Genomic DNA, 15,494 nt, shown 5'->3' with positions numbered 1-15,494 from the left:
TGCTATGATAGCAGTTCGAAAGCACAAAGTGCAAGTAGATAAATAGGTACCGCTCCAGCGGGAAGGTAAACGCCATTTCTGTGCGCTGCTCTGGTTCACCAGAAGCGGCTTAGTCATGCTGGCCACATGACCCAGAAGCTGTACTCCGGCTCCCTCGGCCAGTAAAGCAAGATGAGCACCACAACTCCATAGTAATTCATGACTGGACCTAACAGTCAGGGGTCCATTTACCTTTATGATGGATTGGTGATGTAGACCTCCTTCTGAGTTCATATTCCTGCCTCTGATTTCTGTGGCCCTGAGATGTATGTTAGGTTCCAATGCACAAACCAAAATTATCAGACTAATTTATTTTGAAACATAGGGTCCCTTCCAACTCTACAATTCTATGTTTCTACTATTCTTCTGTAGTAAATAGATCCTAGGTTGTAGCCACTGTTTCTTGTGTTTCTTTGAAGTCTCTCAGCCCCACTCACCTCACAGAGTGTTTGTTGTGGGGGAGGAAGGGAAAGGATAATGTTAGCCACTTTGAGACTCCTTTGGGTAGTGATAAAGTGAGATATCAAATCCAAACTACTATTCTTCTTCTTCTTCTTCTTCTTCTTCTTCTTCTTCTTCTTCTTCTTCTTCTTCTTCTTCTTCTTCTTTGTGGCTGTATGCCTTCTTATGCACACAGTGTGATTGACTTCTCCATAAACATTCAAATGTTGCTTGACTCAAAATCTTGTTCCGGGGCTCTGTTGTACAATCTAACAATTGAGATACTGCAGTTTCATCATTTGGGTACAAACGAACATGCAATTTTATTTTAAAGGTTTATTTAAAAAGTTATTGGTGCCAGAGCCATGGAGCTCTGGAACTTGATCAAGAAAACAACTATATGGGCAGACTTCCTGGCTCACTGACCTACAGTCCTTTCTGCCCCTGGACTGGGATATCGTATGCTCTGGTTTACATTGCCAGACCCTAAATCATGGTCAAGAGGAGGACTGAACCAGGGTTTTTGTTTCCCCAGGCAAAATTTTAAGCCTTCCTTAAGTCGCTGTTTCAGTCTTCAACTCCTTCTCTTTGTACAATAAATCTATAGGTAGAGGTGGGTGGGCAAGAGAAAAGGAGAGGGAGAGAGATATACAGAGAATCTAAGCCAGTGGTGTGTAGTCAGCCTGAAACCTATAGAAATGTAGAAAGGGAGACCTTCTTCACATGTTCAAAGGTACTGAGCTCAAAGTGTTAGATGCAAAAGATTAAAGAGAGCCAGCATGGTGCAGTGGTTAAGAGTGGTGGACTCGTAATCTGGAGAACCGGGTTCGCTTCCCCGCTCCTCCACATGCAGCTGCTGGGTGACCTTGGGCTAGTCACACTTCTCTGAAGTCTCTCAGCCTCACCTCACAGAGTGTTTGTTGTGGGGGATGAAGGGAAAGGAGATTGTTAGCCGCTTTGAGACTCCTTAAGGGGAGTGAAAAGGCGAGATATCTCCTCCTCCTCCTCCTCCTCCTCCTCTTCTGACACAATTTTAACATACTTAGGTGCAAAAGATCCTTGTTAATGCTCTGATCATGATTTGATTAGGCCATGAAGGTCAGAACAAGCAATTACCCATTTAGGATGACCCATTTGTGTCATTGCCTCAGAAATTTGGTAATGAAATATGGCAGGCTATCTTGCTATTGAATTCCAGTATGGCCTCTACACCTCATTTTACCACACCACATGGTATGAAGGCTGTAATGGTTATATAGTTGCGTTTTATTTGGTGTTTGGTGCTTTGCTGTTCTTGGTTCGTAAGATCACACCACCATTGTACAAAAGAGGCCAAGTATAAGCTCATGGAATAGGAAGGAGGACCTTTGTTGTTGAATTAATTATTATAGATCCGACAGATAGATAGATAGATAGATAGATAGATAGATAGATAGATAGATAGATAGATAGATAGATTGCATTGTTCATTGACTGATTAAATTTATTACCTACCCTTCACCTAAAGACTCCAGGGCAGGTTACATCAAAAGATAAAACTACAAAATGCAATAGTTGAAATCACAGTACAAATTACAGCAGACCTGTTGTTGAAAGCTAAACAACAGCCTTTATCTATCTAGTACCCACCAGATGTTTTGGACTATGACTCCCAATGATCCCATTTAGCTCAAAACATCTGGGAGGCACCAGGCTGGCAAAGGTTGTTGTACAATGTTGGCACAAAGGGCTTCTTGGAGAAGACAGCATTCCACAACCTAGGAGGGCTACCACTGAAACTGTTTTCACACACATTTCGTTCTCACTTGTTTTATATTTTGATCTGTTACCATGTTGTGTTACATTGACTTTCGTTCTGATACTTTGTGTTAATTGAGTCAAATGTTTTCTGTTTTACTGTTAGCCACATTGGGCTTCCTTTGGTTAGGAAAACTGGAATATAAGCAATAAATAAAACAAATTTTAAATGTTCATTTAGAGAAACAAAGCCATGATATTAATATAACAAAACAAAACAAACAAACGCTTCCCTCTAGGCAGGGAAATATGTTGCATATTGTCATCAACAGAGAAGCAATTGTGTTTCATGTTTGCTGGGACCTGGTCATACCATTCAGAGATTCAGTACAGTGCTTCATGTCAAAAATTGAATTGATCCATGATGGCTTTTGCTTTCCATTCTATGCTGTGCTGGGGGAAAAAGACCATTCCCTTGTCTCATGGTTCTGTGATGGAGTTAACAACCTAGCAAAATAGTTTCATTAGGAAGTAAACCTCTCCCTGGTGAAGCATTTCTATATAGTGTTTCATCACCAGCTCCCTAGCAGGGAGGTTTAAACCTGGACCTGAGGGAGTTAACTCTTCACTGTTAAAGAGCTCTCTTGACAGTTAAATAGATTAACTCCCCTGGATGTGTTATTTTTCTTGGTAATGGAATTAACTTCCCTGCAATACAGTTTTGTATAAGGAAGATGCATCTCCATTGCATGACAAAATGGTTCTCTGATTACTTCAGTGATTGGTTCACTTCCTGCCTTAAAGTATCCTTTTTTTAAAAAAAAAAAAGGGGGGGGGCCTTGAGGAAAAAATGGGTGGCAGTTCTTTGCTGTCTTAGGCAGCAAGGATATTGACTCACTAATGCCATGGTTTCAAGCTAGTAGGTGGGCAGGTCAGTTATTCAATTTTGTAGTAAGAAATGTAACAATGAAGATAGGGTCGCCACTTACACATCGCCAATATAGAGATGACGAAAGAGGGCACAGATTTGCATAAAATCTATGTACGCTGATTTATATGTATAGATGTAAATTTAGAAATAGTTACTTTAGTTTAAACTGAACGACAACATATCTCATCATGTCAAGATGCTGTTGATGAGCAACTTGTTCTCTCTTTTTTTAAAAAAAATCTTTAAAGCAGACTTGGACTGGACAGACCATCAAACAGCAGGCTGTTCCCTGTGAAGTCGGAAAAAAATGGGCAATTCTAGGAGTGGGATGCACTGAACAAACATTGCTTGTGCAATAGAGTTTTCCTCCTCCCTGCCGCTCCATACCCTGAAATTGGCTGTTCTAACACAGAGCTAAATGCCATAAACTGTAAGTTACATTAATCTAGTATCCTGCCATAACTGAGCACATACATGCCAGCTTAGCATTCTGTGAGGACATTCCATTCCCCCTACTCAATAGTTTCCGACCCTCCCAATACAGCACATGCTCGGTGCTTATCAGGCTTTTTTCGGGGGGTGGGGGGTGGGTTGACGTAAGGATTTTTTTCCATGGTTATTATTTGTGCTTCAGCAAACCCTGGGTTTTCCTCTAGCTTGTTGATACCTTGCGTGCCTTTCTGACATCGTGTGGTACTCATGGCCTGAAGATCAGAAATGGATAAATATATTTGCCAAGTTAATATGTAATCAAACTAAAGCACCTGTAGTTTGGGGTTTCCTGGCTCCATTATTCTGCTCAGTGGTGCTGCCAAGAGTGGAATTTTGGGGCAGAAGACCAGAACCCCATTCAACACAATGAGCAGGAGGACACCCCCGCCCCCAAATGCAGCAGGTTTGTCTTAACATATTCTAAAGTTAAGTGAAAAGCTACACGTTGCCATATAAAGAGAGGGGTCCTGCTCATATGACCATTAATTTCAGAGCCTAAAATTTGCAAACTGTATCACTGCCTCAGCATCCTTCCTGGACCTTTTTCGTGGATGGAGCCACAGTCCTATGCAGGCTAACTGAACTTCTTGGGGCTTGTTTCTAAGTGGACTGGCAGAGGAGCTTGCTCTAGAGGATTTTAAGGAAGGATCGCCATTAAAAAGTAGGAAAAGCTATACTAGCGAATGTATTGGCATGAAAATGCTGATCTTCTCCACTTCTGAATGAAAGCACCTTTGATTATATCTGTCACAACAACATAACAAACTACTTCCAGCATTTCAATGATGCATTAGAAGCAAGTTCCCTGGGAAGCTAAAGTCCTGCTGGTTTTTCTAGTTCTTTAATACCATTTTAGTGGAGATTTGAAAAAGGTGCCTCCCTCCCTAACAGAAATTCTTTCTAAATCTGCCTTTTGGTTGGAAGAGGGAATGAATATTTAGAAGCTGACTGGTAAGTAGGGAGGCTAATCCAACATTCATTCTGGATTATGATATTGTCATGCAGTAAATCATAATTGTGAGTGCAATCCTATACCCACATGTTGTTGTTGTTCAGTCGTTCAGTCGTGTCCGACTCTTCGTGACCCCATGGACCAGAGTACGCCAGGCACGCCTATCCTTCACTGCCTCTCGCAGTTTGGCCAAACTCATGTTAGTAGCTTCAAGAACACTGTCCAACCATCTCATCCTCTGTCGTCCCCTTCTCCTTGTGCCCTCCATCTTTCCCAACATCAGGGTCTTTTCTAGGGATTCTTCTCTTCTCATGAGGTGGCCAAAGTACTGGAGCCTCAACTTCAGGATCTGTCCTTCTAGTGAGTACTCAGGGCTGATTTCTTTGAGAATGGATAGGTTTGATCTTCTTGCAGTCCACGGGACTCTCAAGAGTCTCCTCCAGCACCATAATTCAAAAGCATCAATTCTACGGCGATCAGCCTTCTTTATGGTCCAGCTCTCACTTCCGTACATTACTACCCACATACCTGGGGAGTAAGCACCATTGTATTCAATGGGCTTTCTAAGTAGGTATATAGGATGGTGCCGTAGTAAGACTTACCATATCATTCTCTGAACTACAATTTATTTCATGGGTAGGCAACCTAAGGCCCATAGGCCGGTTGCGGCCCAATCGCCTTCTCAATCCAGCCCGCGGACGGTCTGGGAATCAGCATGTTTTTACATGAGTAGAATGTGTCTCTGGGTTATTTGTGGGGCCTGCCTGGTGTTTTTACATGAGTAGAATATGTGCTTTTATTTTAAATGCATCTCTGGGTTATTTGTGGGGCATAGGAATTCGTTCATCCCTCCCCCCCCCAAAAAAAACATAGTCCGGCCCACCACATGGTCTGAGGGACGGTGGACCAGGCCATGGCTGAAAAGGGTTGCTGACCCCTGATTTATTTGGTGAGCAGGAACTGTAATACTGTAAGAGAGGCACAACAGAGCAATTATTCCTGGGATCATGCAGGTAACTGAGCAATTAATACGCATATAAGCAGATTACAATGACAATAGCAATGTTCTTTAAAATATGAAAGATCCAGCTAAAATAATAACAATCAAGTGGAAAATGAATGAATGAATGAAAAGGGAGTGCTCATGTGGCACTTTTAAAGTATTAAGAGTGGACAGCACACTTGAAGCAAGGGAACATTGACAAGACTGTGACAGCATGAGTCATCATTTATTTCGCCTGTATGGACACCTGTCATATCAGTTGAGAGAGAAGAATGGTTGCGCTCTGCTTGGGAATTTGCTGCCAGTTCTATCTTCATTGTGCTAATAGGTGATTTCGGACAAAGCATCAGAGGGGATATTTTTCTCAGGTCCAGAGCAAAAAGAGGGTTATTTTCCTTATCTCCATCTGCTGCAAGCCTTATAACAATCACCTCCCATAAATGCTACAACTTTGCCCCAGGATAAGAACGGAAATCGTTTGCCAGCAGCACGACGCCAGCAGGAGGCCCCATTAGCGAAAGCACGCCTCAGGTTAAGAACCATTTCAGGTTAAGAAAGGACCTCTGTAACGAATTAAGTTCTTAACCCAAGGTACCACTGTATTTCCTTTTTCAAAAAGTGTGCATGTTTAAATGCAAGGTATCTTCAACTCCATGTCTAGCTTGTCCCTTAGTAAAAGGCCTGAGTGGTAGCAGAGTGTTTTGCTTGGAAAGCTCAGCTCTTCAATAAAGTGACTGTGGTTTTGTTTCATGTTAAGTGAAATTGAAACTGACTGGACAAAGTATAAGTTCAGATATCCAAACGGAAGGATGGGTGATACTGTCGGCACATAAAATACGGATTTTCCTGTCCATAGAGGAGCAACATGGATAAGTTACTGTATTTTCTGCTGGTGTCATAGTGGCTCTGAGGTGGGAAAGTGTGGTTTTGTGCTCTGTCAAACCATGTTTGTAGAGTTTAAACCCAAGGAGCATGTTGCTGATAATGCCAAGGTTGCAGGTTCGATCCCCATGAGGGACAGCTGCATATTCCTGCATTGATGGTCCTCAGTGTCCCTCCAACTCTACAATTCTGTGAATGGAGGGAAAGGGGAATATATTATTGTTTAATGCCAGCTGCTCTGTTCTGGGCCCTTCTGGCATGCGCGCACATGATGCGTAAAAGAGGAATCCTAGGATGCTTCAGAGGAGACCTGGTCCAGAAAAATCTGGGGAGCGCAACTAGAGTCCCTTGTCCGAGGAGAAGAAGATTTAAAAAAAAACATATGGCCGCATGGGCCGAGACCAGAGCATCCCTCGCTCTTGGAGACCCGGCCACATCGCCTTCCCCGTGGAAGCGCCGACTGCAGGCAAACGGAATGGCAGGCGCGCGGCTCTTGAGGTTCCCTGGCTCCACCTCCCCGCCTGCGTTGCCGCGCCCGCCCCGCTCTGGGAAGGAGGGAGGCGGGCAGGCGGGCGGGCGGGCGAAGCTGTCGCTCGGAGGGCCATCCTTGCCAGCGCCGAGGGGGTTAAGCAGCTGGGTTGTGCGGAGGCCGCCGCTCGGCTCGCCTCGGCTCGGCTCTGTTCTGCTGAGAGTCGGGGATCGCTCTGCCAGTGGGAAGATGGCGACGGAAGGAGCGAGCGGGGAGCCCGGCTCTGGAAACCGAGGAGATCCGGAGGCAGCGGTAGGCGAAGCGCGGGGCTTGCGGCGCGCTGCGTGGGGCTGGAGGCGGCTCCTTTATTCGCCGCCGCCGCCGGGCTGAGTTCCGCGCTCGCTAGCTCTCGGGCTGGTGCTTTGCGCCAGGCGAGAGAAGGCGCACCTCTCGAGGCTGGGAGAGCGGAGCGCGCCGAGGGAGCGGGGCGAGCGAGCGCGGGCCCGGCGTGCGTTGTTGGGGGGAAAGCGCGCATTTGGTATGGGTCTTTAAGCAGAGGAAGGAGGGTGTCTTGGTGTCTGCGCCTCCGGAGAAATGGGGGCTGGAGGGCTCGGAGCTCGGGCACAGGCAGACCTGCAATCCCCAGGGGTCTCTCCTGCCTCGATCGCAGCCTGACGGAGAGAGATATCGGGGAGGGGAAGCCGGACGGACCCTGGAGACGAGTGGAGAGGCGACCATGGGAGGCCCCGCCGCTCTGATCGTGCGCCCTTGGCGGGGATGGGTGGACATTGGCAGCCCCTCCGACGCCCCTCCCCTCGATCTATCCGTGGAGTGGGGGATCTTTCGAGGAGGTCTTTGTAGAGGGAGGAGAAGATCCCCTTCTTTTTCCAGGAGGCGGCTCCCTTTTGTTTTCGTGTGTGTGTATGTATTGGGCTGTAGGAACGCGGGCTTTTCTCCTCGCTTGCGGGACGGGTGAAACACAAGGGTCCCCACAACAGCCCTGGTGGGCTGGCGGCGCGTCACAGAGCATTGACAGCCACAGATCACCCGCAACCATTTCCAAGGCGCGGGGGGGGGGGGTCATCGCCCTGGAATTAATTCCCTCCCGTTCCATATGCGCTGCCTCCCCCAACCCGCCAAGCCCCCGAATAACAAGCGTGGGATATTGCCAGAAGCATTATCGGGGGTTTGGGAAGGGTGCTGATGGTCGCGTTTGGATTCCTACCTCTGCTGAAGACTTTATATTAGAAACATAGCTGGGTCACTTAAACTGGGAAATATTAGGGATGCGGGTGGGCGTTGGAGATCAGGTGGTGTCCCCCCCTTTGAGAACAATAAGCCTATTTTAATCCTCTGTTGTTCTTTCCCCCTCTTCTGCATCCAAGTGGTGGAGCAGGAAAGATCTATCTTGTTCTCTGTTTTTTTTTGCTATCGTTGCTGGAGGCTTTCTCTCACGCGAGTACAAGAGCTGTTTAAATTTTCCCCAAGTACAGACCAATTTTAGGGTTTGCCACTTCTCCTGACAGGCTGTTTGACAGCCTTTCCTAGCTAGGCTCCCCTCCCGCCCAACCACAGTTGTCACGGATGTGCCCTTTTGTTTTCTGATTCATAGGTCAATTTCTAGGCCACTCGCTTTTTTGATTTAATTGGGTGGCAAGTGGAAAGGCATGGAAAAATCCATGCTTTGATTATTCCCTCCGCCCCCAAAGTTGCCAATCAAAATTCTCTTGTCACTTGAGCAGCATGCAGTTGTCTGCACATAAGATCAAGATGTCACCCCTCCTCTGCTTTGCCTGCTAAGTATTTTGGGGAGGGGGCTAGCCCAAAATGAGGCCAGGGGAAGGACCCTAACCTATTTAGCAGAGCACATGCAGAAAGTCCTACTTTCAGCTGAAAGACTCTTGTCTGGAACCCTGGAGAGCTACTGCCAATATTGAGCTGGATTGACCAATGGTCTGATTCTATAAGACATTTTCCTGTCTCTCTGCTGTAGTCCATGCAGACTGATCTGTGGTGTCATCATTTTTTTGTATGTTCCAAACACTTCCTTTTTCAGTAACAACAACAACAACAAATTTTTAGGAAACTGCCATAAAATTTGATCTTTGGGGAGGGACACCACTTCCTGGCAACAACCTAGCATATCAGAAGGAAATCTGTTCTAAAGGAAATTCTGTGAAATGGGTCCAGATTGGTTCTTAAGGCAGCACCACACATTGTGACGGTTATGCCAGTGTTTCCTATAGCAAGCTCATAATGTAATAAATATGTATACACGTGTTGTTAAACATCAGCATCCATGGCCCTGATGTTTAACAATACCTGGAGCTACTCAATTTAGAGTCCTGAATTTAAGCGTTTTATGCAACTTAATGGATTTTTTCAGTTGTATAGTACAAACACTTTATTAAACTCCCATTAAGACTGGTTGGAACTAATCTGCTTAAAGATCTTGAAAAGGCAAGCAGCTGAATCAGTTGGTTTTTATTGTTTAGGTATGAGAGATTCCTAAAGTAAACGCGCAAATAATTGAAGAGTAAATTAAAATTTTATCGCTATAGCCATTGATAATACAACTCAAAGAGATATTGAACCTGTCATTCATACATGCAGGAAGCCTTATGTGACTGGTTTTATGCTTAGTATTTTTGAAAATCAGGTCACTTATTTCTATATAGGGAGTCAGAAGGCTATTTATAAGCAGCTACCCTATTAAAAAGTTGTTACTTTGAGGTTGATACGACAGACTTTTCAAGCTGCCTAGTTTTCCCTCCCATAAATACTGAATTTATTCCCTAACTTAACTTAAAAGAGGGAATGAGATGGGATTATTTTTTCCAAAAAGTCAGGACATTTTAGAAAAAGGTTACATTAGAGTTGCAGTGTGGGGTACACTTACCAGGGAGTAAATTCCACTGAGGCCAAGGAGAACATGGTGTTGAAGTAACTAGGCTACTAAAACAACGTTATTGGTTTTTCGTCTGTATAAAGCTAGTATCTTCACTAACAGATAGATTTTGGATTTTTGCCCAGATTAATTTGTAACTTGGAAGTTCGGCAAGATTTCCAGCAGAGTGCTTTCAGTTGAATGTAAGCCATGCAGCTTAGTTTTTCCCAGCCCTCAAAGTATAGATAGCCCAATAAACAATTTAAAAGGAACGACAATGGTTATAGAGCGGAGTTCTAATGTTACTTAACTTTCAGCATAAGGCTGCCATTTTAAGCACAACTGCCTTGAGGTATTTCATGCTAGCTGCTGTTTCCAGGACATCTTATGAAAGTGGAGGCGGGGAGTGTGGGGGGGGGGACCCAGTAACTTTTAGCATTAATACTGGCAGGCTTCTGCAGGAAGAAGAAAAAATGTGCAGAATACTATGGGGGGGGGGGAAATAAGCCTGCCTTTTAATGTCAGCAAGAAATTTATGACTGAAAAAAGAAGAGACTTCTTTAATGGCCATATTTGGGAAGGAAGCCAAGATTCTTCCCATTCTCAGCTTTCCTGAACTAAGCGTAGCAGTTGGTATGTGGGGGATGCAAACCTGAGTATCTGCTTTGTTGCCATGGTAATAGGGATGAGGGAAAACTTGGAGGCAGTTGGTGTGATTCACCCCTCACACCTACATGAAGCTGAAGAACACGTAGCCAGCCGAAGTCTGTGTGAAAGGCGTCCTTCATGGTGCAGAAAGGCCTGGCTCAGAGCAGCTGCCAAGCATGCAGAAAGTCACAGGTTCGATCCCTGACGTCTCCAGACAGGGCTGGGAGAGAATGTCTGTCTGAAACTCTGGGAAGCGACTGCAGCTAGTCGGTATAGACCAGGGTGATCCAAGCCATCCCTCCTCCTTCGCAAAGCCTGGTTGCTCTTTTCCAGCTTTGGGCAGGATCTAGGGCCCGCCACAACCTAGTGCCTCCTTCCCCAAGCCCAGTGCCTTGCTTAGCCAGCTTTGGGAAGGCAGCACGAAGGCAGGCTGGGAGGAGCGGGCATCACATTTGGGGCTCGCTCCCCACCAGTGTTTAGAAAGTCAGATATATCAGTTGGGCGCCAAATAGCTCCTTAAACCAAGGTAACAGTTGCCAAAACGGAAGGTCTAGTCGCCATTTTGGGACAAGATGGCTCCAAAGTCTTATTTTTCAAACGATGGACTGACTACAGTACCTAGTTCAGATGACAACCTTGAGCTGGGTTAAGAGCATCAAGAACTTAGAAGAAAAGTAACTTGTTTGTTTTTTGTGTTTTTCAATTAAGAAATGGGTGGTGATCTTGTTTTTGAGTCCTGCATCAGTGCCAATGGACTGGTTATGGAATGGTGTTGAATGGCAAAATATACTTGGATTTTTACATGATATATGCTGAAGACGCATGTCTTAGTTTTGCAAAAGGTGGACTTGACAGATGGGCAGCATAACACAAAATAATTATTTAAAGACATTTCATGCAAAAGCCGCCTGAAGCAGACTTGGTATCTGTTAACATTTTGCATTACGGAAGGTAGATTCTGCTATCTCCTTTAACCAATGAAGGGAGAGGAACTTTTACACTTGGTTTCTAAACTTACAAAGAAACAGCATCTGTGGAATCCCAGAGTGGCTGGGGCAACCCAGTCAGATGGGCAGGGTACAAGTAATTAACAACAACAACAACAACAACAACAACAACAACAACAACAACAACATTTAAAACGATGTATTCTGTACCTGAAATCCTAGGTTCAGGCTACTAATCTATACACAATTTATCTGGGATTAAGTTCCACTGAACTCATCCTGATTTAATTTGAGTAGGCACACATTGCATTGTGCTGTGATTTGATTTTGTTGCTCGTTGAAAGACATTTGTGCTACTATACCATTGCTCAAATGTGTTCTTATAAAACTTATTCAATATTTATCCTTATACTGTATCCATACATGCCACATCAAACCAGTGAAAACTTGTTTCCTAATTAATTGGTTGTAATTAGAGCAGATTAGAATCCACCATACACAGTAAGCATGCCTTGAAATGCATTTGGGAACTGTTGTTGCTCAGTCGTAGGGCAATGGTATTGCATGAAAAAAGATCCCAGGTTCAGTCCCCAGCATCTTCCAGTAGGGGTGGAAATGTCCCATATCTGAAGTCCTAGAAAAGTGCTACTAATCTGTTGGTTGACTCAGCATGCTGTTGCCTAGATTTCTAAAAGATGGGGAAAGCCCTCTTTTCTCACTTCATTGTGAATACAGCAGGGTAGCAATGATTTGTTAATGGCCAAACCTTAGTGTTAAGTGATCTTGTGTGTCCATCTCAACAGCATTCTTACTGATAGGACTTTTGTTTTTATGGCGTTAAGTAGAACTAGCTGAAAGACAAAGATTTCTTAATGGACCTTTCAATCTGGTTTTCTTTTTTGTCTGAGGCTTACCTGCTCTGAATATATGGTTCTCAGATTTCTTCCTTAGGTCTTCTACTAAAGGAATTTTAACATGTCTCGCTAGCCAGCCTTACTTACTGGCTCAGATGTTGTCCTTATGTTATATCTTCCCAGTACTTGCTGCAAGCATATATATTTTTTATTTTAAAAAAATCAAGTATAAAAGAAATATCAGAGAGCAAGCTTTTTAATGGGCCAATTCAAGAGCAGAGAACAGACACTCCCATAGGAATTAAGAGTTGTTATAAATGTATCTACTTTCCTTTTCAAGTACTTTTGCTAATGCATATTTTTGGCACCATGCAAGCAGCTCCCCACCCCACTCCCCTTGAAACCTCATAGTTTGTCCAGGAAAAAAATGCCAAAGACACTTGATGCAAGATGTTTGGTTAGAAGGATACTGTACAGTTCTGAGAACTGTGAAAAATATCTAATTAGAAACCAGAAGGGGTTGCTTAGCTTTGCTTTTCATTTTCCTGATGGGGTCCTATGTGATTTTTCTGAACATACCTGCTGTTCTACTCTGGCAATTATGTAGACAACATATAGCCTACATTGGAGATTTTAAAAGATAGGAAGTCCATGTCCCTCCAGCTGTTGTTGGACTCCAGCTCTCATCAGCCCCAACCAGCAAGCCCAATGGTTATGGATAATGGGAGTTGGAGTCCAGCAACATCTGGAGGATCCAGAGGTTTTTTACAAAAATGTGCAGGTTTCCCACAAAAATATGCATTTGCAGCTGTCACAAAAGTGCACATTTTAAGTCACTGTAGTTTGGTTGAATTTGTAATTTATTAATGGTTTCATTAATGGATTAATTAATTAATGGATGAGCCGTGCTTGCAATGTGTAATTGGTACATCCATTTTTGGGGTGGGGAAGCTTGAACAAGTTGAGAAATGCAATCCTGCCCACCGGTAATGGGGAACCCGTGGCCAGCCAGATGTTGCAGGACTCCCACTCCTATCAGACCCAGCTAGCGATGATTGGAGTTGTAGTCCAGCATCCTCTAGAGCAGTATTCGTCAAACTTGGGTCTCCAGCTGTTTTTGGACTACAAAGAAGAGAAGAAGAAGAGTTTGGATTTGATATCCCACTTTATCACTACCCTAAGGAGTCTCAAAGCGGCTAACATTCTCCTTTCCCTTCCTCCCTCACAACAAACACTCTGTGAGGTGAGTGGGGCTGAGAGACTTCAAGGAAGTGTGACTAGCCCAAGGTCACCCAGCAGCTGCATGTGGAGGAGCGGAGACGCGAACCTGGTTCCCCAGATTACGAGTCTACCACTCTTAACCACTACACCACACTGGCTCCCATCATCCCTAGCTAAGCAGGACCAGTGGTCAGGGATGATGGGAACTTTAGTCCAAAAACAGCTAGAGACCCAAGTTTGGGAAGCAATGTTCTAGAGGACCAAGTACCCCCCCACCTGCCCGCTGCACACACTTACATTGAGGTAAAGTTGACTGAATGCAATAGAATTTGTTTCTGAGTAAAGATGCACAGAACTGCACTGTTGGACAACTTTCAAAGCTTATCAGAATATATTGGGTTAATTATTGCCTCTCCAACTCTGAGTGACATATTAATTGCAGAGCATGGACCAGCCTAACTGCCACATTGGTGTGTGTGTGTGTGTGTGTGTGTGTGTGTGTGTGTTGTATTAAAAAGAAACAGCTTGTGTGTGGCTGTGTGTGTGCTGTAGGATTTAGCTATTGCAAAACAACATCAAACCCATGGAATAGTATACTATTCACTGTATCATATTATAGATTTCAATGGCAATAACTCATAAAGTTCAACGGAAAAAGCAGAAGACCCAGTAGATCAGTTCGTTCTCTAATCAGTTCATGCATAAGGTCCATACATGTACAAGTGTCTATTCCACCTGTGTCTGTTCATAAAGTCCAAACAATCCACATGAAGGGTTGTTACAGTTCCATAGAATCCTTTCACAGAGTTTAAGACAAGGATTTCTGGAATACTGACCTTGTTTCGCCGTCCTGGGCTTCATCAGTTGTACAAGTTCATATGTGATGTAACAAGATAGTGGATCTTATGGCATAGTAGTAGCTGCAATCTATAATATGATACAGTGAATAGTATACCGTATTTTCCGGCGTATAAGACGACTGGGTGTATAAGACGACTCCCAACTTTTCCAGTTAAAATATAGAGTTTGAGATATACTCGACTGTAGATTCTCCACCCGGCGTATAAGACGACCCCCAACTTTTGAGAAGATTTTCCTGGATTAAAAAGTAGTCTTATACGCCAGAATATACAGTACTTTATTTATGCAAGAGTACAGCCTGTTACGCCTCGTAGGATTTAGCTATGGCATCTTTAGAGAGCATGGCACGAGGATGCTTGCTGATGAAATTACATTCAGTTACACAAGTTTGATGTAGTTCTTCATTTAACTCAGGCATCCCCAACCTGCGGCCCTCCAGATGTTTTGGCCTACAACTCCCATGATCCCTAGCTAACAGGACCAGTGGTCAGGGTTGATGGGAATTGTAGTCCAAAACATCTGGAGGCTGGGGAGGCCTGATTTAACTAGTATATTGACTTAAGCCTCCCTGGAACTAGAGTTGCTTGCAAAATTCAATCTCTGCAAATTCTGTTCTGATCTGTACCTCCTGGGCTAATGTGCAGATTAGAAGTTAGTTATCCAATGGCTTTTGCGTCACACAAATGTTCCCGTACAACTAAAAAAAAAAACTTAGCAAAACACATTTAGAAGTGTGAAGTGTGTTCTATAAGACATGTTTAAATGCAACTTTTTCATGCGGAAATTCTTTTGATAGCCGCAGATGACTATGGCTATGGTCCTGAATGGACTTAGGGGTGCATACCTGCAAAAGTGGCATAGACCATAAATAGACTGATTTGCTCATCCCTACCCCAAACTCTTTCGGTTTAGATGAGGGTGGGGAGCAAAAGCTTGGAGTATTAAGATACATGGGAGAGGGAAGTTGAAGACAGCAGAAACTGTCCATGAGGGGAGTGGGTAGAAATTTGATGAGTTTGCAGTTGAAGTGGGTGGAGGAGAGAATGGGTTCAGGAGATTCCCTAGTTCTTTTTTTAAAAAAATATTTTTATTATTTCATTACTGTCTTCCTCCTTTTTCCTATATAGCTC

At 44.1% G+C, this 15,494-nt stretch overlaps 1 protein-coding gene across 4 annotated transcripts in view; it reads left to right on the top strand.

Annotated features, from left to right (window-relative positions):
* The first annotated feature begins 7,117 nt into the window (after positions 1-7,117).
* CTTNBP2 (cortactin binding protein 2) overlaps positions 7,118-15,494 on the top strand; it is a 109,641-nt gene continuing 101,264 nt past the window's right edge. For all 4 annotated transcript variants that reach the window (XM_033163394.1, XM_033163392.1, XM_033163391.1 and 1 more), the window contains exon 1: positions 7,118-7,258. In XM_033163394.1, the coding sequence (XP_033019285.1) occupies positions 7,196-7,258 (63 nt within the window). In that variant the 5' untranslated portion in view covers positions 7,118-7,195. The remainder of the gene's footprint in view (positions 7,259-15,494) is intronic.

Source organism: Lacerta agilis, chromosome 10 (genome assembly GCF_009819535.1).
Source record: "Lacerta agilis isolate rLacAgi1 chromosome 10, rLacAgi1.pri, whole genome shotgun sequence".
Lineage (NCBI taxonomy): Eukaryota > Metazoa > Chordata > Lepidosauria > Squamata > Lacertidae > Lacerta > Lacerta agilis.
This window is presented reverse-complemented; position numbering and strand designations above follow the sequence as displayed.